The sequence below is a fragment of the Cyprinus carpio genome, chromosome B4, assembly GCF_018340385.1.
Source record: "Cyprinus carpio isolate SPL01 chromosome B4, ASM1834038v1, whole genome shotgun sequence".
Lineage (NCBI taxonomy): Eukaryota > Metazoa > Chordata > Actinopteri > Cypriniformes > Cyprinidae > Cyprinus > Cyprinus carpio.
The window spans coordinates 5,554,732-5,579,734 of NC_056600.1; the positions used below are offsets into that span (position 1 = coordinate 5,554,732).

The 25,003-nt window shown below is 40.6% G+C and overlaps 1 protein-coding gene across 3 annotated transcripts in view; it reads left to right on the plus strand.

The window, feature by feature from the left end:
* The window catches only part of LOC109064006 (forkhead box protein P2-like), a 73,839-nt gene that overhangs the window by 14,200 nt on the left and 34,636 nt on the right, over positions 1 to 25,003 (plus strand). For all 3 annotated transcript variants that reach the window (XM_042722700.1, XM_042722698.1, XM_042722699.1), the window contains 3 exons: positions 13,143 to 13,232; positions 21,957 to 22,094; positions 23,968 to 24,057. In XM_042722700.1, coding sequence (XP_042578634.1) covers positions 13,143 to 13,232; positions 21,957 to 22,094; positions 23,968 to 24,057 — 318 coding nt within the window. The remainder of the gene's footprint in view (positions 1 to 13,142; positions 13,233 to 21,956; positions 22,095 to 23,967; positions 24,058 to 25,003) is intronic.

The window sequence follows — 25,003 nt, forward strand, 5'->3', positions numbered from 1 at the left end:
TATTTATATATTGCAAAGGTGACCCTTTACCTTACCGGTGCTTATGTAGTCCTTCTTTTCAATTTGTTTTATAAAGTATTAATTACATTTTTATGTAATTATACTTTTTATTTTACTTTACAAATATTTACACTTTTTATGCATGTTATTCTATACTCTTCTATACCCCTTTTTAATCTATACTTTTTGTATTTTTTATTTTTTTATTTAATTTGATACCACTTTATTGATTGAATGGTGGAGAAGGCTGGGAGGCAAGTGGGATATTGGGAAATGTTATGACATTTTCCTGATTCAGACTCTCCTTGTCCATGGCTCAATATGTTAGCGTATGGGCTAACCATTAGGCCATGACTCTGACCAGCCGCTTGTGTTAAGCAATTACATTTAACCTCTGTGTGTAAATAAAACTCCAGCAATCGGCCAGTCAAGATCAATGACCACTTCACATCTCATTTCCTGCTGTTTTCTAACTGCCCTGCCTGCAGAAATTAACAGCACTGAAATCTATAATGGCCCTCAGGGCAGAAGCCTCCACTGGAGACAAAAGTGACATACTTTTACTCTGGATTACGCAATCAAACCACTGTTTAAAGACTGTGGAGCAGGTGCTTATGGGTAGTGTAGTTCTTTCCCCAAACATTGATCAACGAACCGAAAGCTGTATTTCTCAAAGTAGGTGATTCAGAGCAAGGCCCTCAAGAGTGAGGAGTTTTTTAGAGTCGCCTTGAACTCAAACACAATAAAAACATGGTGAGGAAACTAGAGCATCCTGAACTTCATCCTCCCAGTATCTCTGACAGCCTATGACACCACAAACCATTTAACAAAGCTTAAAAAGCTCACATATGCAGATGCCCGGCATCTTAAGCTGACAACCAAGAGGCAGGATTTTCTAGAAGGAAGCTTTGGAGCCTTGTGAATTTAACAAGCATGTCTAGTATTACAGTTTCTCTCCGGTTTATCCATGAATAGTAACAAATCAGCCTGTGAAACGCCTGCCTGGGGATGTTTGTATGTGAAGGTTTTCCGGAACAAATATTAAAATGATGTAAATCTGGTTAAGGAGTTGAGGGCTACGATTGCTAAAGCTGTTCTCTCCCCCTATTCCTCCCTCTTTCGCTCTTTCTATTTACTATGCACAAGGTAGTCAGATGTTGCCACTCTTCCACTTGAATATTTGAATTCCATAATGCTAGTAGAGAGCGAGTGGGAGAGGGATCATATGAGTGGCGTCTGGCCTGGCTCATAGCTCACTGCCCCCAGACACTGAATACAAATGTAAGAGACCCTCTCAGCTTGCGGCTCTTCAGGGCTTTTCAACAAATGCTGTAAATAAGCCCAGCCTCAGCTCGCAAATACACAAGAGGCTTTTCAAATGCACGCACATGTCACTTAGCCTAGGCTTGCAGGCTTTCTCAGTGGGCGTTATTTCTGGGGGCTCGTCCGGGACATTTTTTATCTTTAAAGTGTAGGATCGATGCTATATCCCCTCTCCGTCGCTGTCATTTCGGCCCAAATATCTCCATCATGAGCCGGAAAACCACAGAGAGTGTTAGCATGCACAAAAACAAGAACTAGCGGCACATGCCACATTGTGCGAGAGAGGGATTGAGCAAACGTGGCGATAAGGAAATGCTGTTGTAGTATGCAAAACATGAATTAAGGTTGTGTGTGAGGCTTCATGCTTGATTTGACGCTAAGCTGATATTGCTTTCACGCTTAAATCTTCCAATGCTACTCCATTTCAATTGAAATGTGATTGTTATTGCTAGAGGTATTTACCAGGAGTTATTTGATGCATGAATTTGCCCGCTAGGTATTTTCTCAGTTGTGTGGCGACATAGGGTGCTTGTCTCGGTTCGGCTTAAAAGAAGTTGCTACTAAAGCAATTAGCTGTGATTTTTACCATGATTAAGAGGTTTTGGGGAGCTTTTCTTAAACATTGGCAGCAGCAATATGATCAGATACTGTAAACCAATATTCAAAGCCAAGTATTGTAGTTAATTTGCATAACTGCTTGATTTCAGTTGTGTAAATGATGTCTGTTTTGATATGTGGCTCATCCAGTCTTATTATTTTATATTTCTTTTTTATAATTATGTGTGATATACTTCATCTTGTATATACAAGTTGTGGTTTACGGTTCTAGGGATGCATGTTCTTAGATGGTGACCTCTGTCATTTCTTTTGATGTAGATCGTAGTCACTTCTTTTTAACAGCCCACGTAATTGTCTAGTTATGGTCAGACATGTTATGAAGGGAGTGATGATGCTTTAGGGATGTTCATCAAAGCATAGAAAAGGGGAAAAAAGAGTGAGACAAGGAGGGGGGATTTCTCTCATGGTCGAACTAAGTCAACGACATTGTGATGAATTTTCTTGTTAGGAGAAATTACATCCACTAAGTTGAGCTACCTCAGCATGAAATTGAAAAAGAAGCATTTCTTGGCCATTTCCATTCTTGATTCAATGAAAGATGTAGATTAGCTGTTGGGAGGGAACTACAAAAGTATGACTTTGTTCACGCTAGGTTTGCGAAATAAACCTCGTAAAAGCCATATAGGCCCATCAAAGGGTTTGTTTACGGGAGCGAGTGTAGTCAGGCAGTTAGCCGGCTGATTATAGCAGATACATGGCATGTGAATACACAGAGGCGATGTGTTTGAGTGAACACGTATGTTTATCTGCGCATTGAATGCATCTTAATCGCCTCACGTCTAGGGGTATGTGTAACAATCCATAGCTCTTTGTAATCAGCCTGAAACACTTAGAACAGATCTGTCTCTTTCACTGAAACGTTGACTGATAGGCACCGTGTGTCAGGAGGGAAGATAACTCTACCCCAGCTCAGCTCACTCAAAAGGTCAGGCACGCACTGTAATTGGAATATTCACAAGACAAACGCCACATATTCGCTGGCACACGTAGCCGGGAGGGCCTGGGGCCCCAGTGCTCCGTCAGCAGGGAGGATTGACGGAGATGCATTGGCCCACCACCAGCTAAATGTAACACTATTAACTCTGCTGATCTGCGGTGCAGCCCGATGCTCATTGAGATGGGCTGGGAAGATCCATCACCCGGGCTGAATGGACTAGAGGCCCACCGCAAACTAATGACAGTTGAACACTCAGGTAAATGGACTGAAAACAATAGTTTGTCTTCACCTGGAGTGACTCATGCTCTTGTAACCCGATTCCATTTTGTGGTGATCATTTTTCCTGCGCTATTGAAAAGCGATAATGTCGGAGCACCATTTTTGAGCTTCCTTCAGCACGTATTTTCCAACTGGAGGAGAAACCGCATATTGTTCCACAACGTGCTGTCTGTGGTTAGTTGCACGGTAATCAGGAGTTTGTGCTTTACATTGAAGGTCACAAAGGGGCCAGTCGACCTTGTGGGTAACAGTGTAAGAGCTCGCCATGGACCACACATATACACTCAGACACATATTATTGACTTTTAGAGTGCTGCCAGGAGGGTGATCAGGTGATATATACAATTACCTAAATGAGGATATATCTCATACTTTTAGGTGAAGCTACTATACATACTAACCCTAATATATGCCTAAAAGAAAATGGATTTGCATGTTAAGAACTTTCCTACCTGGAGTACATATGTGTATTTTTCGGCACGGGACCCGTGCAGTTTGTTTTTCATCGTGGTCGTGTGTATTGCTGTTGCGACCCTGCACAAACACTTCTTTTGTCAACGAGACTGAGAGATTGGCATCTTTTTCCCCCTATTGCAGGGAGTCTACACTTTGCCTCTAGCTGTGTTCTCTGCTGTCTGGGCCTTTTAATAAGTTATTGTCAACAAACGCTATGCGAACAAGTCCATTCGCTCAGCCTGACAAAGGCTGTCTGCTATTCTTTTCTTTCTTTTTCCTCCGGCCTCACTCTAAATGAAGTATGGCGTGTGCTCTCTCTCGCCCCTCAATGCAACATTTATAAAGAGGTATTCCTCCGACCGTGTGACGCTCAGTGGCGTGGAACTGCGAAAAAGAGATGGATCATAATCACTTGAAAAAGAAGCCAAGTGCATCAAGCACATGTTAGGAAGTGGGGACTCGTTTGCCGCTTCACTCTTCCTTTATTTCCTTCCCTGACCTGCAGTTGCTGTCACGTGTTGATGGTATAAGTGAAAAGCACTCTTCTTTCTTGGTTGTGACTTTGTAAGTAAGGCAGATAAAAGGCCCAGTAGAGTCACCTTATCTAAACCCAGATGATATACAGCAGTTGAAAGCAAGGGCTTTACCAAAGCCTGCCGTTGAGAAGCAGGGAGAGATCGAATTTCATAAGTTAAGGAGCCAGACGGAGATGTGGAGAAACAATGTCTGAACTCCTAGAGAGATACAGAGGAGGAGAGGCGCTTGACTTCAGAACTGATCTGTGATGGCTCTTTATGACGTTTAAGCATCATTAAAATGAACTGCTTAAGATTATATGATACCAAATTTTACAAATTTCTAAATAAAATGTGAGTTGTTACTGTGCAAATTGTACTTTGTTTTTTTTTATTTTTTTTTTTTTTGACACAAATGTTTTGTCCACCAGTAAAAATAAGAAACCAAAGAAATAGCGTTGCTCAATAAGCAAATGTACGTATCTTAAATTTTTTGCTTCTCAACTATTATTGCAAGCTTCTCATGAAAAGAAAGCTAAATTTGAAAATTGTGTTTAGATTTTTAAATATATATTTAAATAAATACTTTTTAAATGTTTAATTAGATTTTTTTTATATAACATTAAATAATACTTCAAAATACTTTTAAAATGTAGAAATTAATTTACAATATTTGTTGAGGCAAGTGAAATGTTGGCAGTCCAATTTGAAATCTTAGCTGGCCTAACTGAGCAAGCATAAATATCATTATTGTTGAACAGCACACCTATCCTCAACAAGTTTCATGAATGAAAGTACCATTCATGTTTGTAGCATAACATGTCAAAGTTTAAAACTAGGGTTAGGGATCTTTCAAAAATCACTTCAAGCTACAGTAATAGTGATGCACATCTTAGCAAAAGCATCTTGTTAGAGTAGAAATTGTTTTTCTCTTGCTCTTTTCAGTACGTTTCTGGATTTCTATGGGATACAGATGTTGTTTTCAGTACGGGGCCCCTGCCGTCTAATTCCCTCCACAGGTTGCTGGCGATAATGTAAACTATTATACGTGGTCCAGTGCAAAAGTGCAGTGCGGATTTGCGAGAACCATCCATAACGGTGTCTGCAGGAGGCGGGAAGCGTATGAATGTTTGTGGTTGCAGTGAACGGTGGAAACCGACTCTGTTTGGCCTGTTATTGCTGGCACTGTTTCCCCAACGAGGGCCATGCACTCACACACACACACAGGCACACATTGCTGTTGTCTGCGCATACACACTCACCCTGATGGGCCGGACAGACTCGTGTTTTGTCTCCTTGCACTTGAAAAAATAAGTGTGAGGTTACACAATGAAGCAGATCTCTGTTTTCTCTCTCTCCCTCCTGTAAATGCCCGGCTTTCTGGGGTAGAAATGAACGAATTCATCTCGAATTCACCAGGGAGGGCTGAGCTATGCCTCTGTGTTTACAGTGGCAGAAAGTTAATATAAATTTTCATCAGAAGGGGAAGTTTACACATATGATTCTATTTGTCCTTCATTATTAGCACCTGAGACTGGGCTGGGGAAGCATAATTGTCTACAGACACAGGCCAAATAGATGCAAGGGGAAGGCAAATAAGCACACCCCAAAATAATTTTATGGTTGTGTGTTACAATCCCTCTCCATGGAATCCTTAATCTAGAAAATCAATAAACAAGAAGCAAGCAAGGGAGACGGAGATATGAGGTGCGGAGCGAGGAAAGATGGGAACTGTGTACGAGAGATTGAGAGGGAAAAGCTGGAGAAGGAATGAAAGGAGAAAAAGAGAGAGCACAGCTCACAGAAGCCCATTGTTCTGCCGGTTAGCTCGCGCTTGGCCCTGCAGCTGAGGAGCGTCTCCACGGACCGGCCCGTGAGCTGCACACACCGCTGATTTATTGAGTCATACATAAAAACACTCATTATTCCCACATCCTTTTCTCTTGTCTGAGAAGTATGGCGTTTGGCTGAGGAAAAACACTGTCTGTATCCACAATAACTGAGATCTCTCTCTCTTTCTCTGTCTTGCTTGCTCCCCTCTCCTCATTTTTTATTTGTGTCGGCTACTGGAATGGATGCTGTGAGCACGCGGCACATCCCTAGCTGAACATGTTGTGTCTTGGGCTGTTTTCCCACTTGAGTCCTTTTTAAAGAACTAAACTCAGACCTCAGAAGTCAAAGTCATTTATTTGTTACATATGCACATGGTGGATAGACAGAGTTTTCCTTTAGTTAAAGCCAGAAAAGCAAGAAGAAAGTTGAAGACTTAAACAAGCAACAGAACAAAGGGTGATGTATGTTATTTATAAGTAAATCTAAAAAATCTAAGTTAAAGTGGCAAGTTACTAATACTAACAGCACATAAACAAACAAATAAATAGCTAAATTCCCTTTGCAGTTTTTTTTACACTAATAAATTGTATCTTCTTTCTTTCTTTCTCTCTCTTCCTTCCTCTTTCTTCCGTCTTATGTTGTTTTAATAAATTGAGTTTTTAAATATATTTTATTAATTTAATTCATTTTACTTGGAATTGTTTTAATTACTTTTATTATTGTTATTGTTATTATTAATAATAAAAATAGAAACAATGATTTTCATCATCACAAATCTATAAAATAATAATATAATTGTAGGTTATTATTAATAATAATAACATTAATTTTCAGTATTCAAAATACATAAAAAATATATTCATATAATTTTAGGTTGTTGTTATTATTATTATTAAAAGTAATTGTCATCAATTTTCATCATGTCTGTCTTTCTTATATTTTGTTCTAATAATAAATTGAGTGTTTTAATTACTTAAATTGTATTCATTTACTACTTTGTTAGATTTTACCTGGTATTATTTTGAATTATTATTACATTATTATTGTTATTATATTTGTATCAAGAATGCATTAAATATTAATATACTTTTAGGTTGTTATTATTATTAAAAGTAATTTTCATGATCAAAAATACATTAAAATATTATTAATATATTATAAGTGTTGTAATATTTAATGGAGCTTGTTAATTACTTGAAAATGTAACAACTTAATCACCAGCTTCCTGTCGTGCCATCAGAGAAGGTCTGAGTTTGATGCTATTCAGATCTTTCACATAAAAACAAAATTCAGTCCAAATTGAACATTTCAGGTTGCTAGTTTGAGCTTTGTTTGTCTCCATAGAGCCAAGTGCAGTTTCAGTCTTTGGAGCTCAACAAGGCCGTGCAGCCTCTTCGATAAGCCCTGGTTCACTGTCGACTGGAGCACTAACACAGATCACAGCTATGGATGACCTTTGATAAAAGGCGGTCTGTTCCGCCCTTGTCAGTCAGCCTCCTCACAACAGAGGTTGGGACATTGTCCACAGACTGACCTACTGCCGTTGTGTGTCCAAACGGACCTTTAACATGTTCAGCTGTCATTCATACTGACATGCATGTGGCGCCCAACGTAGGGCTGCTGCAGGGCTGTTATGTCCTCAGCGCACGTCTTGTTTCTGAAATCCGTGCCTGGAGCGATGCTTTCTATTCATGAGTGGCCTGGCCCCTCATCAGACCCCTATGTCCTAAACACACTTACATAACAGATATGGTGTCAATATTTTGCTGTCAAGAGTGGGGCCCTATCTTTGCACAGGCTGCGCAGACCACCGGCCAATCAGCTCTGTTTGTTTGTTCAGCTTAAACTGTTTGTCCTTTGTTTTTCATGGCAGCCGACTCCTGTTGGCTTGATAAGGGTTATGTTCTCTCGCTCTATCAATGTCTTGTTGTGCGTGTTTTCCATAAGTGAAGCATTGACGTGCCCTCTGCGACTGCAGGCCCGGCGATCTTCTGAAGCTCAAAACTTTCAACAAAACCCGTGTGGCATTCTGATCTAGAGTTGTTCGGATAAGCCTTGCATCTCCAAAAAAAACCATTATGATTGAATTAAAGACATTTGCCAAAACACCACACCCTTGTGGACAAACATTTTCAACAATCCAGATTAATTCACCATGTTTCCATTCTCAAACAAACCTGCTTCCCTTGGCTAGTTTTTCACTGTAACATTTGTTTGTCTCGTAATGCATTTGATCACAGTTGCGACTGTAAAATCTCTGTTCAAGTGCTGATCCTTGGGAATGAGGATGCGTTTGTAATGATGTGCTAAGCTGCGACTGGCTGCTAATGCTTTTCATGCTTGTTTTAGCGCCGGGAACATTGCGATGTATTCCTCATTACCCCTGTGTTAAGTCTAAACACAGACTGCATGGTGAAAGGGAGAGAGAGCTGACATATTGTTTCTTTCGCCTGTCTCTTTTTCTCTCTGGTGAGCTCCGCTTGGCTATTAACATAGCAGAGAAACGCGTGTGTAAACATTCGTGTTTCTTCCCCCCGTTTCAAATAATAGTGACCGATATCGCCTTTCCCCATCGACCTTGCTATCTGAAACCAATTACAGCTGATCCATTTGGGCAGAATCATATTTTCATAAAGATTGCAAAGCCCTTGCAATCATGTGTTTGTGTGCATGTCTTCTGTGTGCGCTTCATTGTACTGAATGTGCAAGTTTGTTTCTTTCTGTTCTTTTTTTTTTTCTCCCCCTCCCAGTCCTTAGAGATAGATATCAACATCAAATATGTTCCTGAGTGCCTTGTTATTTACGCTCCAGCCCGGGTTCTCCTTGAGCTCCTAGCTCTGAGGAATGTGATGCATTGTGCTGTTTATACAATGTGTGCATTAATGGATGGCAGCACGCATTTCTTCTGCGCAGCAACAAAACTTATAGGATGAAGAAAAGCAAAGCAAAGCAAGCAGCTTTCAGCCGTCCAGCAAAACTTCAGTGGTTGCTTTGCTTTTGTTGAATCTGCAAAGCACCTAATATGCCTTTGTGTTGCATCCTGGGTATTTTCACACAAGGGTGAATATCAGCTGTATAATGCAGTGTTGTCACTAATAAGGAATGTTTTTGCAGCATTACAGGAGAAGGACAGATGAACAATTCCGCCGGAAACATTTAACGGAATAGTTCAGCCAAATAGTGAAAGTTCTGTCATCTTTTACTCACCCTCAGTCCATTATTCCAATCCTTTATGACTTTCTTTCATTCGTAGAACACAAAAAGAATATTTTTTTTTCTGGTCACTCTTCCATATAATGAACATGAATGAGGACTGAGAATGGTGCAAAAAAAAAGTATTATTATAGTAGCCCATATGGCTTGTGAGGATTTTTGTTCTTTAATCAGTCAGTTGCAGAACTATGCAGACTTATGGACTGTTTACCAAGAACCAGATCAGTCCAATTCAAATTAATCTTATAGACTGGTTTGTGAACAGATTCAGTGAATCTGATTCATTTGTTTATGAATTGGCTATCTGTTTAGTCTGTTCTTTACACAAGAATATAGAGTCATTTGGACTACATCAATGCATTTATGGTGCTTTTTGGTCTTCTTAGGCCAGACTGAAACTTAAGCCGATTTATTAACAAACTATTTAGATTCATTGAACCTGTTCACAAAATAATCTGAATGGTTCATTAAATTCTGGAACTTTTATTGTCACTTTGCAGCCTACCAGTTTCCGTTCATCTTTGTTATCTTGAAAAAGTGGCCCAGAATAGACTTCCAGAATAAAATTTGTGTTTCATTGGAAACAGAATGAGTATGGAATGAGGATGAGGAAGTAAATCCCTTTAACTGTTCTAAACAAATGTTTTTCTAATATGCCAAGTGGAGTTGATTACATTCCCCTCCTTCCCAGCGTTTACGTTCGCAATGGAAAAGCCATTAAACGTCCGTGTGCTGTGGGAAGCGCCACTCTCCTGACCTCTACCGTGTATTGAATGACTTCTTTGACTTTGTCCTTTTATTCATCAGAGTACAGCGAGTCTGTATCGATCGGGGCACAGATAAACATTTCCTCCTGTTAATTGTTGTGGTAAAGCCATTAGCCGACCACTAAAGCCACACAATCACAATCACCGCTTGGATGGGCGTGAAATCTCCCGCAATTTACAATCTCATCCACGCGGTCCTGCCGATAATGACTTTGCGAGGGTACTTATAACTCACTCATGCATCCGAAAGTACCACGAGGACCATCACTAATCGATAAATGCGTCATTTAGAATGGAAAAATAAGGCAGGGTGATTTGCAGAAACTTTCTTAGTATACTACTTGATTAGTTCAAACTGCAAGAGTCTGGTTGTTGTCTGTTTGGTTCGTTCAAAGACAGGACAGGACAGGGAGCGGATTTGAAGTGGTCCAGCTCTCCTCCAAATCCAGGTGACTGTTTACCATTGTGTTTGAATCATTAAAATCAAAAACTGGATAAAATTTTATGTAAAGAACAGGCTGAATTTTTAAGTAGATTTATGAACCTGCTCACAAAATTAGTCTAAATGATTAATTAAAATCAGACTTATCTGGTTCTGTAACTTTTGTCACTGTGCAGCTTGCCAGTTCCCATTCACCTTTGTTATATTGAAAAAGTTACCCAGAAAAATATCCTTGTAATTTTGTGTTTCAGTCCGTTCTTTACATAAAACTGTGTTCAGAAGTCCAAAAGCATCATAAATGCGTAAAAGCAGACCAAACAACTCTATATTGTTCTGTACAGAATAGACTAAACAGACAGCCAATTCATGAACAAATTAATAAGATTCATTGAATCTGTTCACAAAACTAGTGTTAATGATTCATTCAAATAAAACTTATCAGATTCTGGAACAATTATTGTCACTTTGCAGCAATAAGTGACAATCAAATTTGATTAAATTTGACTAAAATTATTAGTTTGCAAAATGTTAAATCTTGCTTTTTCCCAAAACATATCCGGTTAGACAAGTATGCCACATTCAAAGCACAAGAATCCGGTTGTTGTCTGTTTGGTTCGTTCAAAGACAGGACAGGACAGGGAACTGATTTGAAGTAGTCCAGCTCTCCTCCACATCCTGGTGTCCCCTGAAGTATCAAACAACGGCTCTGTGTGTGTGTGCATCAGAGGAGACAGATCGATGCTGTTAGGACCCAGCGCCACTGTGTTGTGTTTGTTTACCAGGATCTTGGAGAGCCTGGCTCCTCACCGCACAGCCAGACAGACAGTGGCAGCTCCTCACCCTGTCTCTTCATAATTGATCAGGGGGATGGCTGCCTTCCCAGCGGGTTAAGACGTGGCAACTTTCCCCCCATCTCTCTCTCTGTCTCTCTCTCCTTCTCTCCCCCTGTTTGCTCAGCATCTCAATGTACTAGTTCAAACATTGTTCTCACCAGCTGGCAGAGCAGTGCCATATGCACATCCTGTCAGGGCAGCTGTTGTCATGGATACTGGCAAGCACCAAGAAATAAAACCAGCCCTTGATTCTGCTGGAAAGTTTCCTCTTACCTCACAGAGTTTTTTTTTCTTCTTTGCACCCCTCGACCTTCACTCTCCTCTTCCCTGACAGATGAAACCCCGTGAAGTTGTTGTGTTGTTTATATTGCGTTATTTATTTTGTTGCTTTCTCCTTGTGTCGGAGTGCTGAGGCCATCTGTGGCAGCGTTCATAGAGTCATTGTTCACTTCTGTCTACAGTCAACATACAACTCCAGGAAGTCTGGGAAGAGTTGCTATCCTTTAAAGGTGTGTATCAGTATTACTGTAGATACACGGGGAACACTGTAAGGTGCATCATTCCAACCTACCTGCCATCAGGCTTACACACATATACTGTAAGTTTTTTTTTTTTTACATTTTCTGAAGAAAAAGGAGTGGAAGTTTGCTTATGCAAAAGATGGTAGGATGTTAAGGGCGATTGTTAGTGCTATTGCTATTGCTTTGGGAACGTAGTGGTTACTAAGGTGTTCTGAGGTTAAATTGTATTGTCTGAGCATTGATGTTGTCATATGGCTGGCTAGGACATTTCTAAGGGGTTGATAGGGTGGCCTGGGTGGTTGCTAGGTGGTTGTTTATTGGTCAAATTTAAAAGAGCCCAGAGGATTCACTCATACAATGTAAATCTATGTTTTTTCACCTATTTTTTTCACCAACATGCTGTGAAAAAAAGAAATAGGTATCAATCATGTCAGTAGCACAAACTAGGAGTCAGCCAATTATTGGCACCGATATTAAGAATTTTGTAGATATCATATCGGTTACTTTCAAAACCGATTTGCAGATAAAATATTTTAAATTCTTAGTTTTGACATTAATTTTCACATCCACACCATACACATATATTACATCAAAATAAAATTTAACACCATCTACATAAACATTAATTAACAATATCAGAAATATATCTCTAAACCACAACTACAAAAAACTTTAAATAATCGGTATCAGCATTAGCCCTGAAAAACACATATGGGTCGACCTCTAGTACAAACAGGTTGAGTTGCATTCTAAAGTTTAATAATTAAGGTTAAAGATTTGAACAAACCCCTAACATTAATTATGAGCAATAGGGACGCTTGCCTTAGCAACCAGATATTCTTGTATTGTTGTATGACATTGGATAAGTAGGTATCTGGAGTGATTTGGCGGAGAAGGGCCAGCGTCACCCCTGTGCTCAGGGGCCCGGCTAATGCTCAGCTCCTTGTTAATTCACTCCTGAGGTAATCTGATGTTGATTTTGTCAACTTTAATTACAGCTTCTAGGAACACTTCACATCGCCTGCCTCTACTTCAAATTGATATTATGAATATGCAAATGGGACGGTAATTTGCAGAGAAGTGGGTATTTCAGCTGAGCACACACTAGACAGGTCAATACCACTGACACTCTCTGTGTGTTTTTTCCCCTCATGCTCTTCAGAGGTGCTAGACAAACTGTATTTATCTTTCATCACGGCTTCGTGGATTATCATGAAAAATGTATATCTGAGAGATGCTTCATGGCTCATCAACAACAATGAATAGTGTAGTGGATGGAATGTGCCGGGTTGATGTCACCTTTCACAATGTTTGATATTTGAGTGTGCCAGAGTTGAAGGGGAGGAAGAAGGATGGAAAAAAAAACTAATTTTGCGTCTCTTTTTCTCTTTTCTTTTCTTTGCAGGCCCTACAAGCAGCAAGGCAATTACTCCTACAGCAACCAGGCAGTGGCCTGAAATCTCCAAAGAACAACGACAAACAGCGTCCGTTGCAGGTGAGCAGTTCCTTGCTTAATCTCTTAAGTCCATCCATAATACATGGCGCTCTGGAAAAGATTTCCTCTGTTCCAGCTACTCTGTTTGATTTGGCAATGTAATTCTGGAGCTGTCAGTAAAATTTCAACCTGTCAGGCCTGCCCTTCTCCAAAAGAAACCAAACAAAATACCTCACACCTGAAGCCTTTCTGTTGTTTACAGCTACATTACCTCAGCTCCTCTGTCGGGCAACCTTGAAATCTCTGCTGTCAAAAGATATTGACATATTAAATGAATATTCCGTGCTCAACTGATAGCATTTGTTTCATATTCTTGATTAAAACAAATAATAATGTTGACTAGTTCCTTGTCTTTAAAAAGGCATTAATTAAGTTTGCAGTGAGGCATTTACTATGGAAGTGAATGAGGCCATTTTTTGATGTGTAGCTTATAATTTTTCTGTTAAAGTGTATTATTTGTGCTATAAAGGTGTCTAAATCATAATTTTTCAAGTCATTTTAGGGATTTATGAGTTACATTATCATGGCAACAAAGAAAAATTAGATATAACTTTACATAGAAGCTGTTAGTAATCCGTTTCTCACTATCAAGATAACTCACATTGTTAATGTTTTGTGGTGAAAAAGTGAATTTTAACATTTATAGATTTTGCCCCATTCACTTCAGTTGTAAGAGCCTCACTGTGGATTTTACAAAGTCAAAATTAAACATGGTAAACGAAGAATAAAAAGCTTTTGGAAACTTTCTATTGGATTATTTACAATACAATTCCGCAGAAACCAAATAGCAGCTCTTCCTGGCTTCCTGTAGCATTGTGTATCCTAACTAGCTGTCATTTGTACCCCTCCAAGATAATTTGCCATTATTGATTCCAGCTGCGCCGCATCGCTATTGTCGGTGATTTGGTAAAGGTCACAGCGGCATCGCGCACTTCGCATCCCCTATTACCAGACCTGTTTACTTACCCACTGAGTGCCGATATGTTATTTCTCTCACATCCCCACAATACAAACACGCTGCCTCAAATTATATAAGTGCTTGACATCTGCCAGGCTCCATATTTTTAGGTTTAAATTAAGTGTGAGAGAGAGCGAGCCCTCCTCCCTGCTAATAAGTGCTATCAGCTAGCGGTGGTTTACCTCATTAGTACCCCGTGCATTTAATTAAAGGAAGGGAAAATTGGTGCTAACCCTCGTCGTTAATATTTTCACAGAGTATAACAATGGCGACACCTTCTCCAAGAGTCACACCCTTGTGTGTCTAATTATGCGGAAGTTAAAGATTTAGTCCCTTTGGCTTTTAATATATTCAGGCCGGTTTGGGCAAATATGGCTTTTGTATTTGGGAAATTTTTTCCTTTTGTTTTATTATTTTTCGCCTTCTGTGCAAAGATATTAGTTGTAAAGCAAAGCCTAGGTGGATGCACTTTCATGTATCTATTGTAGTTTCGCAGCCGTCTGTATACTCAGAGAATGGATTCCCGGCACACAGCATGACTGCAAATTGCAGTGCGATACTTCCTGAGGAAGCAGAGTGATATTGAATGAGGAAGGTCTGTGATAACTGGTGGCCCATGACCGAGCCCCTGACTCTAATAACACCAGAGGATGGTAAATATTGAATATTTACATTTGCTTATGCCATCCTTGCCTCGTGTAAGCCATATGAATCAATATAAATCAAGGCTTGTTGAGTGGTGTCTTCAGGCTGTAGTTAATCAATGCTGTTGATTCTTTTTTTTTTTACTAACTTATTCAGTGCTCTTTCAGATGTCTAAATATCTAGTTAACCTTTATTTCCCAAAAACTATGTTTAAAGGAATATTCCATACTCACTTACCCAATTAAACTCAATCAACAGTTTGCTGATCGCCACAAAAATTATTTTGACTCATCCCTACTTTTCTTAAAAAATAAAAGAAATAAAAAGTTCAAAAATCAAGATTACGGTGATGTACATACAATGGAAGTGAATGGGGCCCATTTCTGAAGCAGAAATGTGAATCTTATAATTTTATAAAAGCAATTCTTCTGTTAAAACTTGTGTATTATTTGAGCTCTAAAGTTGTTTAAATCATCATTTTTACAGTTGTTTTAGGGTTTATGGAGGAACATGGTCATAGTAACAATTCTAAACTTGGATATAAAGTTACACAGGATAGAAAGCAGTTTTTCACACTAAAATAATGTTAACACACATCTTGTTCTCGTCTTGTGGCTGTAATATTGAAACTATTCACTGTTTCCATTCTCCGCCAATGGAATATTCCTTTAAATATCTTTTCTCTTTGATAGCTATGCTTTTAAATGCTTACAAAAACTCAATTCAGATCATCTGCGTGTACTTAGACATGCCAAGTAACAAGCATTTTGAAAAATGACTTATTTACATAAAAAAGTAAATGCCTGCTTGTTCCCTGACACTGATGAATCCGCCCCTTTCCCTGTCCAGGAAAGGCAGGGAAAGTGATCCATAGATCATGGCGTATAAATTATTTACTGCACGAGCATCTAAGTGCTGCAGCTCACGGTTTTAATTACTTGTATTAGTGTCTAAAGCCTGTCGGCTGACTAATTCTATCCAGCGCTTCATCTCGCGCTTTTGACGCATTCAGAAGCCGCTTTTCCACATTTGCGTAATATGACAGGTCTATTATTACCCCGTAAGCCCAGAGGAGAAGTCAATAAACACCTATTTCTTCCCCGTAAATCCTTGTGCCTTCTTCATGCTGCTTACAAGGATTTCCCAAGGCACACAACAGTCCTCTCGCGTCGTTCCGCCTCTCCCTCCGAGTGGCAATATCTCCTGTGCGTTTTATACACTGACATTTAAAACACAAATAAAAAGCGAGAGGACGAAAGGGAAGGGGGATTACAGAAAGCTTGCGCGACTGGCAATTGTGTCGCCTGCCCTCCCAATCAGCCCAGCTGCCATTCTCCAACTATAAGCTACATGCCGGTTTGTTTGTTTGGCTCTGTGTGCCGCCCAGGTGTCTCATCCTGATGGCAGGATGGGCATTTAACTGTGTGAAAACACATGTTAGCGATACTGAATACTGCCGAAACAGCGGTTAGAAGCTAACAGGAGGATGCTGAACAAACAGAGGCATGTGGGTGTGTTACAGCGGGCTGTTGTGGTGATATAATACAGCTGTCTAGGTGTCAGGAAGGTGTTTAAAGAGGTAGAGTTGACCTCTGACCTGTTGGCGGTGTGGGCTCAGAGAGCAATATCTCAGCATTAACAAGGTCAAATAACCAAACAAAGCAATTTCAGCTCACTAGCGTGAAACTACGGTACACTCTACAGCATTTGCGTCCACGACAGAAACATACGGTTCATTTTAAACCCAACCGGCTTTGCTAATGTAACTTTTTCACAACCAAACATCCTTCCAGAGGCTTCCTTGTTCCTGCGTTTGGGAAGGACGGCTGAGCGGCTCGTTGCTCACATGTATTCCAAGACGAGAGAGAAGTAGCAGATAGCTCAACCCAATCACTTCCTGAGCAGTGAGCCATCCTCCGAGTGTCGCCGATTTAAAGGTCAGCAACGCACAGCTCATCTGAGCGTCAGACTCCTGCTCCATGTTCCTTAAAATTCATCTACTCAGACCACCAACTGGAACCGTGCACAAAACCGGCGGAATTTATAAAAGGAGACTCATGCCCTCATATTAACATTGATTATTAACAGCATTCACCCAACAGTAGGGTTGTGCACCATTCAGATGAGAATTTGGAAGGGCTTTTGAATACAGTTGATTGGAAAAGAATTTGAATTGAGGTCGAAAAACAGAGTGCAGAATCGCAATTTGAATTTGAACGTAAGAAAGAATTTTAAAAAATTGACGTTCAAAGAAGTCAATAACACTGAAACTTAACTAGCGTAACGTGGCAAACAATGGATGACAGGTAAGATGTGGATCTAAATTCAAGACTTAAAATAAAAAGAAGGAAAAAAGGAGGGAACCACAATATGTACATCCAGCAACTAACCAAGAAACATAGGAAACACAATGGATATTTATACAGGCTGGATTAATGAGGGTAACAAGACGACAAAACATAACTGGGGAGACAATCAAGGGGAACCAATGAACAAAAGAACTACAAAACTGGCACAGGAAACAGAACAGAATTACAACTTAAAAGTGATGTAATGTTTTGATAAAAGTTTAAAAAGCATTGAGGTTTGAAAGTTTATAGGCCTCATTGGTAGAGGTTTGTGTTTCGATTGCCTAGAATGCACTTTCTGAGCATTTCAGTTAAAATTCCATTTCTGCTTTTTGTGAGGTATGACCAATTCAGTTCTAAATCCAACAAGTTTTTCAAAGTTCAGCCACTCCAAAATGAGGGGGGGGGCTGTATTTGCAGATTTGTGATCTTTAGTAACCAGGAAAGCATCCTTCTTTACCCTGGATACCTGAACTAGTAGGCAGTGTCTGTAAATTGCAAGGGATTCGGTTTGCAGGGGCTCGCATTGCAATGCAAAGGAAACTGAAGCACAACCCTTAGGCAAGAACCAGTGGAACGGTGGGAGTGGGGGGAAAAATAGTGCCATAGCACCGCTTTGATGTAGAAGCAACAACTGTACCTTCTGACAGAAGATGCATGGGAGTAATAAACCAGTTCCAGCAGCCCTTACACATGCAGTCTGATTACTCTGGCCAGGGTGTTAATTGGATCCTAACTGGCAGATCTGATACGTGTAGCCCGGTGGTGGGAAGTCTTTCCAAGTGATGAACTATAATTCAGCGAGCTGCTTGAAGCTTGTGTAATTTACTTCGTGTCACTTGACGAGGAGAGCGATCCAACAGACTCCCTATTACCTGCGACATCACAAAGCTTTCAAGAGAGGGAAGAGGAGGGGGTCGATGCGGAGTGAGCGAGAGAGACAGATTTCCCTCTAAATGCCACACGATGCTCCGTTTCAGAAATGGTAAGAAACATTTTTGAGGAAAACAAAGGAAGACAAACCTTCAGACTCGTGTAGACTTCGTTTTTATCTTACAAACTCTTGAAGATCAGATTTGGTTGATTTTCTTTGAGCGGTTTTAAGGCACGAGCTCTACTCTTCCTCTCGTAGTTCCCTTTGGAAAGCACATTAGGCTTAACTTCCAGTAGTATGCATTTGATTCCTCCCTACATTGACAAAAATGAAAGTGTGGTTATCTAAATCTGTGTGGAAGATCCATTGTATCCCTGTTAGCTCTAACAGAGGCCACATCCACTCTATCATCATTTGATGTGCATTACACTTCCCATACATTTTAGCTGAACTGTAAAATAAATTGATTTAGGAAAACATTCCTGTAATCTACTTAACTCCGATCCCAGAGAGCATCCACATTGATCTTTTAATCCAAACGATCACTGTGTGAGTGTGTGTGTATGTATGTTAGAGTGTTTCGGGTTTAGATTAGTGCAAGTATGTGTTTATATTGTCAATGACTCACGAATCAGTGAGTGTGCGTTTTGGTGATCCCCAAGTAAAGCAACTCCATCAATAAACTTGACTGTGAAACCATTTATTACTGACTGAATTAGCAATCCTAGCTTTTCCAAAGTGGAAAGGTCAGGATCCTTTCGGAATTCCAAGAAGAGACCCATTCCTTGAGAACAAGAGAAATTGGTGAACATAAGTATCTCTGGCAAGTGGTTCTCTAAAGTGGCCCCATGATTCAGCACGTTCAGCCTGAATCATATGATTCAGAAACTTCTTTTATCGAGAGAATCAAATCACTCCTTACTTTATACTTTAGCTAGTTTGCAATTATATTAATTATAGTTATTTAACATAGCTCTTTCAGCTGTTGTTGCTGGAAATACACCAGTGGGACAATTAATGTGTTTTCAGGTACTGCAGGAAGGCTCAAGTCTTGCGTTTTTCTTTCTTATGATGTGGAGTTGACCATCTAGACCCATTTTGGCATAGCGAGAGCCCTGTAATGATTTGCTCGTTCTTCAGGAGGGCCACTGATGTTTTCTCATCACTGACCAATTTAAAGCTTTTTGTTCTGCTCTCTCTTAGGTGCTGAGCCTCATGGCTCTAAAGAGCAGGTCAGTGGAGATCAGCTTGTATTTGTAGTTTTTCAATCAAAGCTTCATGGATTGCCATTTTTGGATGTACTTGATGTGTAAAAGGAGAGTGAGAAACAGATGTCAGTTGATGGTCTGTAAGTAAATTTTCTCACAGCACAAGTGCTTCAAGTGCAGACGATTGAAGTTGATGCTTTGATTCATGAAGAATGCCATTATCTGTGAAGTTTTCTAGCACTCGTTGGGTTGCATCATTGCCTCTCACAGTCGTGTTCTTCATCTGGAATCCTGCGAGGGAAAAGACCCATTGTCTGTGACTGTTTATGGCTCGACCCTTCGGCAAACGCTCATTAATTATGCCCCGTCTTGGCGAAATCATTTCGGGGAGAAGCAATTCAGCCTCTGTTCCTTTCAATTCACCAAGCTTGTCAATCATCGCCCCCCGCAGTATCCCGCGGAATGGAGGTGTTATATTCCGCCAATTATCATGTCATATACTCGAAAATGTAAATGAACGTGTGTGTAAAATTAAATTTATGGGTTGTCAGTGAAGAATAAGAACCAGGAGAGCAATTACTTATCTGCTTTCATCTTTCAAGCTCTGATATATCATGCAGAAAATGCCGGCGTTAAATGCTGGAATTAGCATTGTGCGCGACTCGGAAGTGAGTGGGCCGAAACTTCAACTTTGTCTCTTCCTTTTTGTTTGGAAAAGCGATGAAATGAAGATGCGTATCATCCGTCGATCTGCTAAAAAGCTAATGAGAGGCTGAGGGGCATATCCTAATTTCACTTTATGTTTTGTCGCCTTTGCATTTCGAGGCTCTCTTTGGCAAGTTTGAGGCGAAAATACAACACACAGTCAGCTTTGGTCGATAAATAAACTTAGCGAATTGTTCTGAAATTTACATGTTTATTGTACTCGCCAAGCCACAGTGCAGACGAGGTGATCGTTCGTTATTCAGTCCGTAGCTCATTTAAATATACAAATAATGGGCATAATGAGAACATCTCCTCTTGTATTCTCATGCTTTGGTCTTTATATTGTCATTTAGGCCAGCGCAGAACCCTGGCTGAACCTGGGGGTAATTACACATCACAAATGTGTCTTAAGGTTTAATAACATTGAAGGTGTAAGCATATATTTGCATAATTACATGCAGCTGTTTAATTTGTGACTTTGTTGCTTTGTTCCTTTGTTTTTTTTTTCTTCCGATACCTCCTCCCTCATCACACCTTTTCTCCCCAAAGAGAGACAGACAGAAAGAAAGAAAGTGTATTTGTGTGTGCGCTTCCCTCCATAGTGGTGATGCTCATTGAGTTTTGGGGCCAGTCTAATGAAGAATGGTGCTTGGATTTGTTTGAATATGAATATGAGTGGGGATGGAGTGTGACCTTCAGCTCCGCTACTCAGTTCATCAGGATTAGTCAAGCTCGGCGCTCAGGAGCGCTAATGCATAATGACTTCTAAAATGAAAAATGTGTAGTGACCATGCAAATGTCTCTGCTAATCAAAGAGGGGAACCTGAGCTGGGCCGAGCCAGGAGACTAAAACAAGGACGTGTCAAGGCCTTGAGAGCTCAGACGTAAGGAAAGCAATCAAGCAGTCTTGATTAGCCGGCGCGAGGAGTCGCTCGGACCCCTTGCGACGTCTAATGGAGCCTCACGTCTTTTTCTCAAGCTCAGAAACCACAACAATAGAGATGTTTACCTGTCATGACGCCCAAGGCTCGGCTGTCTTGATGATAGACAGCATCTGTCGAAGCTGCTCTGTTGGACGATGCAACATGCAGCATGCTTCATAAAGTACAGAGAATGCCCTGAAGAGTCAGCTGTAGACAGGTGCAGCGTCCAGGAAAAAAAGGAGGGGAAAATTGTTTCTGTCTTTCTCAAATAGCATTTGTCTGGCAATTATTTTTATTCTGTTCATTGTGCAGTTTTAGACACGAGCGAAGGATCGAGCCAAATTAATGTAAATGTTGCATGTTTCCAGAAAACTCGCTTGCTTTATTTCAGTGCTGGGTTGCGAAAATATTTTCTTTGTTTTGTTTTTTAGCCAAAAAAGTTCTCTCACACAGTTTGACAGCTGGTATTTTAATGATTCTTATCATTTAAAAAATGACATGAATTTTTAAAAATGACATCTCGTGGAAGACTTGTGCCTCTGGCTGCTTTCTTCCAAGTGTGCAACTTGGAAACTTCAATGCGCAGCAAGAGGCAACTGGTAATTCCCCTCACCTCTGTAAAACAGAATACTTCACAGTAGCTCGGCTTCAATCAGGAGTTTCTCACAGACTTTTCAAAGCTTCAAACACTCGGCAGACTGAATCCATGCTACTTAGCCTAGCTGCTCCTCAACAGGCCTTGTGTCCGCTTACGACCCACAGTCGGCTCTGGAGATGTGCGTCTTCCTGCCTGCCGTGTGTGTTGTACCACTAGAAATTGCCTGAGGGAGTTGAAGGGTTCAGCTAATTAAGGTCCTCCTCTATTTAAAGCGCAGTGCTTTTCCCATTGGGAGTAGCTGACAGAAAATATATAGAGTAAGAAAGTACACATGCACTGCCAAATGACTACATATACTGCACTCGCACCATTTCCAGAGAGTTCGAGAAGCGCATGACTTTACAGTTGAAGAGTTTTCACGAGACATGGTTAATGTGTTGTTCTCTCCATCTCCGTCTCTCTTAGGTGCCAGTGTCTGTGGCAATGATGAGTCCACAGGTGATCACACCCCAACAGATGCAGCAGATCCTTCAACAGCAGGTCCTTTCCCCCCAACAGCTTCAAGCCCTCCTACAACAACAACAAGCAGTCATGCTTCAGCAGGTGAACACACATAAACACCCTCTTACTGTCCCATATGCAGTCATGTTTTGAAATGGTAGCATACAGATTCTCTCATCTGTCCTTGACACACTTAGATCAGAGAAACAAATACGGACAGGCATGTAATTAGTTGTTTTCAGTGGGGACGTCTTTTGGGGACAAATGGAGCACAGAAACAAGAAAGTCAAACAGAGTTAGCTGTACCTGAACTCGAACACTTTGAAAAACACGAGCTTGCTTTCACATGTTGTTTGGTTCATTAATGTATTTGCATTGCAAGAAGCATCACGTTTTTATTGTTGGAGTAATGGCTGATAAAGCGAACTTTAGAATTCATGCTCCCCTACATTCTTCACTCCTTCTAAAGGGTTTCCTTTTTATTATAATGAAGCAGCAGTTTGAAGATTGAGCAAGTTTGTTAAAGTTAGTTAAACTATCGACATGTTAGCTGAAGTAGCTATAGTAGATATGTGACATTTGTAGATGCTATGTTTGTTTTTTGGTCTTTTGTGACTGTAAACCAGCCTAAACTGTTAGCTGGTCTCAGCTGGTCTCCTTTCCTTACCAGGCAGTTAATGTGCAGTTGGTCAGACTTGGATACCAGCTAGCCCACCAGCTAAAACCCAGCTTGCCCAGGCTGGCAGACTAATTTTAACCAGTTAAGACCAGCAAACCAGGTTTAAGCTGATTTTTCAGCAGGTGTAGTACTGTAAGGACATGAAATGATTAGGAAAAACAGCTCAAACTTTGATTGTCCGCGCAAGCACCACATCATATCATAGCATGCGAGTTAACAACTAGACCGCGTCTCTGACAAGAGTAGATTACATCTTCAAAAGTGATTTTAAAATCTCTCCGAGTGAGCTCTTCATTAAAAACATCTCCATTAACTCGGTTAGCCTTGATTATAATTAGGTCTGTATAAACGGTGACGAGCGTCTTGTGCTGAAGACGTCTCCCGCTGAACGAGACGGGAGAGCTTGGCTCCTGTATTCTGACGATGAGCTCCTGAGGACAGCACTCTGAGAAAAAGAGAAGTGTGCTAAATGCATTAATTCACAATGATGAATCCTCTCCTTTGAGTGCTTCACATTCATTTCAGAATTTCACTGCCTGTCAAGGCATCAGAGAGGAAAAAATATATAGGCAATAAGATTAATTGTTCCTCGAGCGGTAATGTGCAGCCACATAAAAGTCCATATGGAGACGCATGATGAGGGGAAGTGCTGGTCTCTTTGTCTCGACTGGAGAGAGATGTTATTTATGATGTGACATGCAGAAGCACATCCAGGCATGTTGTGCAGCCTCAGGAGCCCGGAGTCGGCTGCAAATCTGTTTGTTCTGTTGTAGCTCTGCTTTGAGGTACGGCCACACTTATGTGGGAAAAGGGAAATAAGTAAAATATAAATTTTCAAGCCATATACAACAGCTGCTTTGTTTTGTCACAGATGTAGGCTAGCAGTTTGCACATTTGCTCTTTTGAAGCTGTATTTGCTCCATGCAGTTAGTGAAAGCACTAACTTTATAGAACAAGGGAATTACAATGATATTTAGATTTTTTCATTTTCAAGTCATATACATCAACTGGTTATTTTGGCACAGCTTTAGACTAGCATTTAGCACATTTGCTTTGAGAGTGTTTACATTAACTGCATCTGCTCCTAGTGGTTAGTGGAAATGTTCTAATAATGAACTTAATGGGAAAAGGGAAACAAGCACAAAGTACTATGAAATATTTTAAATGCCTAAACAATCATCGTTTTTGGCTATAAATTAGCCTAGCCTTTAGCACATTTGTTCTAAGCATTTACACTTTTGTATGATCTGTTGCTTTCCACGCATTGTAATAGAGAATGTCCATGTCTTTCCACAGCAACACCTGCAAGAGTATTATAAGAAACAACAGGAACAACTCCATCTACAGCTTTTGCAGCAACAGCACCCAGGAAAACAAGTGAAAGAGGTATGATAAACACACCAATACGCACATGTAAGAGGCAAAGGGATGGTTTTCCTTGCATTCGCCAACCACAAGCGACTTGTAAATCAGTCTGTGCTGTCATTATGCTCTTTTACCAAAGAGGAATCTTCTTCTGAATGCTACCAAACGATGCAGAGAGCTAAAATTAGGCAGACAACGTTGTCAGGTGTCTCAACTCCATCCTTGTTGGCAATTCAGAGTTACGTTGACGGTAAAATGCCCGCTTTAGCGTACCACGCAGGGTCCATTCGCTAATGAACCACCGCGGCAGGTTTGGGCCAACGAGCAGAAAAGTTTGACCGCAGCGAGCTCATAAATCAAACTGACAGTCAGACCGACCGTAGGTCCATCTGATAGACAGACAGAAGGAGACTGAGGTTTCCTGACACGCAGGAGCAGGCATCAAAAAGCGAAGCGCACCAAAGAGGGGGGCGGCAATCCAAACAAAACGTGCGGAAGCAGTTAAATTGATCAGCTAGGTATCGTTGACGGGAAACGTCCCCCGCCCCCAGCAGTCTCTTCAACTAGCACCTTCTACCATTGTCTCTCTTCAAGCAAGCCATTATGCAGGGCCTACAGAAAGCAGGACTGACCTCCCGAAGGCTTTGTTTCTGTTTTTCTGATTTGCGAATAGATTTTTTTCAGGCCCCTGCCATCAAATATGGAATAGAAATTGCTCCCTTATTTCTCATGAGACGGTGGGGCCAATCCACACAGCTCACTCCATTATGCAGTCTGTTTTCCAGTGAGCGCATCACAAGTTTTGCCTCTCATTCTCTTGCTCTCTCATCCCTAAACTAAAGGAGTGAGGTCTTCCTCACCGTTCTTGACTAAAGGTCTTCCTCTGGAGTCTGCTCAGTCCTACCGCTAGTGTAATTCCAAGCAAAAAATTGGAAGTTTAACTTTCCTCCTGTAATGGGGGTCTTTG